Source organism: Spizellomyces punctatus (assembly GCF_000182565.1).
Source record: "Spizellomyces punctatus DAOM BR117 chromosome Unknown supercont1.9, whole genome shotgun sequence".
NCBI lineage: Eukaryota > Fungi > Chytridiomycota > Chytridiomycetes > Spizellomycetales > Spizellomycetaceae > Spizellomyces > Spizellomyces punctatus.
Window position 1 is genome coordinate 906,891 of NW_015971545.1, and position 2,790 is coordinate 909,680.

General features: G+C 52.8%; 1 protein-coding gene across 2 annotated transcripts; it reads left to right on the top strand.

The window, feature by feature from the left end:
- The first annotated feature begins 1 nt into the window (after position 1).
- SPPG_05682 lies at positions 2-2,790 on the top strand. 2 transcript variants are annotated; one of them, XM_016753893.1, is made up of 2 exons: positions 2-337; positions 402-2,790. In XM_016753893.1, exon 2 carries the CDS (start codon positions 705-707, stop codon positions 2,772-2,774), a length of 2,070 nt encoding a protein of 689 aa, XP_016607482.1. In that variant the 5' UTR covers positions 2-337; positions 402-704; the 3' UTR covers positions 2,775-2,790. The 2 variants fall into 2 exon arrangements, with proteins under 2 accessions (XP_016607482.1, XP_016607481.1); XM_016753892.1 differs by having other exon boundaries at positions 405-2,790.

Genomic DNA, 2,790 nt, shown 5'->3' on the forward strand with positions numbered 1-2,790 from the left:
CAACCCTTGATGGCTATGTTGCTCCTGTTGTCTCGGGGAATGAACCGGGCTACGAGTTACACTTCTGCCAGGAGCTGGAGGAAAGAAATCCCTGCTCCGACCATCCTCCTTTTCCTGCAGCAAGACGAGAAAAAAACCCCACTTATGGCTCATGTTATACGGCTCGTCAACTACTAATTTGGGATGATTGTGCCACGGATACTGCGAGAGTTTCAACGGTTGTTCCATCATCCATGTTTGTCGACCCTCGGTTTGGAACACGAGCATACCGGTTGATTTTCAGAGGAGAGGAACTAGAAGAAATGACGCGGGAAGCGAGAACGAGTTGAATTTACACGTATGCAACTCTGGCAATGCTTGTCAATACATGATTTGCTCAACTGAGTGGCGAGCTTTTGTAGTAGCGAATTTCATGCCAAACATCGTCCATGCCCGCCAAAGCGCGCCCAGCACATGCGAAACACTCGTCGACCGACGAACGTCCGTAGTGCATGTCTCCTGAAAATCACACTCGTGTTGCACACATCATAAAAAATTCTTGTTCGCGTCCGAAACCTTGGACGCTCCTACCTAAAAGCCCACCTTCGTTTTCTGAGTGACTTGGGCACTTCGACTGCCAGCAGCCCATTGGCCCTCCCACATGTCGAAATGTAAGGCACCCAAGCGCGCATCTGCGCTCTCGCGTCCTCCTTTCAAAGACTCATATGGCGACCAGCAGCAGCTGCAGCGACCATGACCGTGGTAGCAGTGAGGACGACTTACTGATCGCGGGTCGTCCAGCAGCAGCATCTGCCAAGCGAAAGATGCTTCTACCTGCGACCACAGAAGACAGTTTTTCTGAAGATGATCCTAGCACAAGAAAAAAGGCAAGAAAACCCTTGGGGAAAAAAACAAAACCCACTACCGTCCAAACAGCTCTCAGACGAAAAAAGCGCAAGTTGCCGCCGGCGACCGAAGGCAGCGAAGATGAAAGTAAGTCGTCAAAGGAAAATCGTGCAGCGGCGGCAAGCATGGAAGAAGCAGAGTTCGTGAGCGGAACGCGTGTGCTCGAATACATGCGTGTGGCGTACACTGGTGCCCGCATCGGTGATTTGCTCGAAGGTACAAACCCGGTGACCAAAGGCGCACTGATGCGCGTTTGTCAATCCAACATCTTGCCGATGAAGCGCAAGCTGAACAAGATACGCGCGGAACCAGCCCTGTGGCGCGCCTTTTTGCGTCAACTTGGTACGCTCGCTTTTTTTGCCAACATGACCGAAGTCGAGCGCGGCATATGGTTGGCGGAACATGAACAAGGCAAGGAGCGTATGGGAAGCGAAGACGACGAGGACCTCAATTCTGTGCGATTTCAAATTCTCGGACTTGGTTCGAGCGTACTGGCATCCGATGTCATTTCCCCGTCAGATGTCGATCAACTGATGGAAGATAATCCGCGCGAATGGCAAGGTGTCGATGTGGCACGTATGATTCCAGCCAACAACGAATCCAACAGCAGCACAGAAGGGGGTCGTCACACCCTTTTTTTCATCAAGGGTTGGTGGAAGATTTCTACGGATGCTCAAATCATTCCTTCATTCGAAGGCCCGACAATCGATCTCGCGCGAGGCGCTCTTTCTCTTGGCAACGCAGTGGAAGCGGCAGCAGCATCAACTCAATTGTTTCGAATCGAAGGCCTGAACGTGGAAGGCGCGAGTGAAGAGGATCGCCTGCCCATTGCAGTTCGCGTCCCAATCGGTGCTCCGGTGGTAACCAAGTTTGACAGTTTGATCGACTCGCACATCCTTCCCTTGTGGTGCAGTTTCGACGAATCATCGAGAGTTGAGTTGGTTCGTGCGCAGGTGCAGTTTGTCCAAAGGCAACTGAATCGGTACGCCGCATCTGCACTCAAGTCGCTTTTGCAGAAATTGATTCGCTTTCCATCGAGGCAAGTGACGGAATTTTTTCCGAAAGCGCTTCAGATGACCGATGGACAGCTAATGGAACTAGAAGAGGAGAGAAAGAAAGAAACCCTGGCAGCGTGTAGGGCAATCGATACCCGACTGGTTTTGTTGGTGACCAGTTGCATGTTGCTCGGGAAGCCCATGTCTTTCAATCCCGACATCGGTCGACAGGTGTCGGGTCTCGAAAGCTTTCTCAAGCGCCTGGCCATCATCTTGTTTGAAGACTCTTCGTTCGACGACGAAGGGGCAAGTGCACTATCACTCATGGCCGGTGCGTTGATGGCACAGCGCGTGCGAAGCTGGCGACCGACAAGTGCGCTTTTGTCGCAATGGTTACGTACCGCCCTACAGGCATGGGCAACTCCGCTGTGTTTTCGATACGACATCGAAGCGGGTGCAGCAATCGAGCCATATGCAATCGGACTCAACACAACCGCGATTCAAGCCACCTCGGCACTTCTGGACGCGCTCAAGAGTTTTCCAGGCGATTTGGCAATGGTGCGCTTCATCGCCAGCAAACCGGATGTCGCTGTGCTGCGGTTCAATGCTGGGGTTGCTGGAAGAAATCGAGATGCATGGCATGGATTTCAAAATCTGCCGATCTATCACGCATGGGACCAGCACTGCGCAGCCAATATCGGCTATTTTTTCGATCCGCAGTTGGTGCGCCGGCTTTGTGCCACATCACCGCCGGGCAAACCTTTTAGTGCCTTGTTTGAGCGCTTGTTCAAAGAGGTGACAGGCGCAAACCCACGACGTACGGTGCTCGAACAAGAGACATTCGAAGCGCTGCCGTTTGTCGCGCCACACGCGCTGCACAACGTCGCGTCCTGAGCCGAACTGGTGGATC

Bases quoted from the DNA above. Each gene is read 5' to 3' on its own strand.
- SPPG_05682 (XM_016753893.1), top strand. From the start codon at position 705: ATGGCGACCAGCAGCAGCTGCAGCGACCATGACCGTGGTAGCAGTGAG.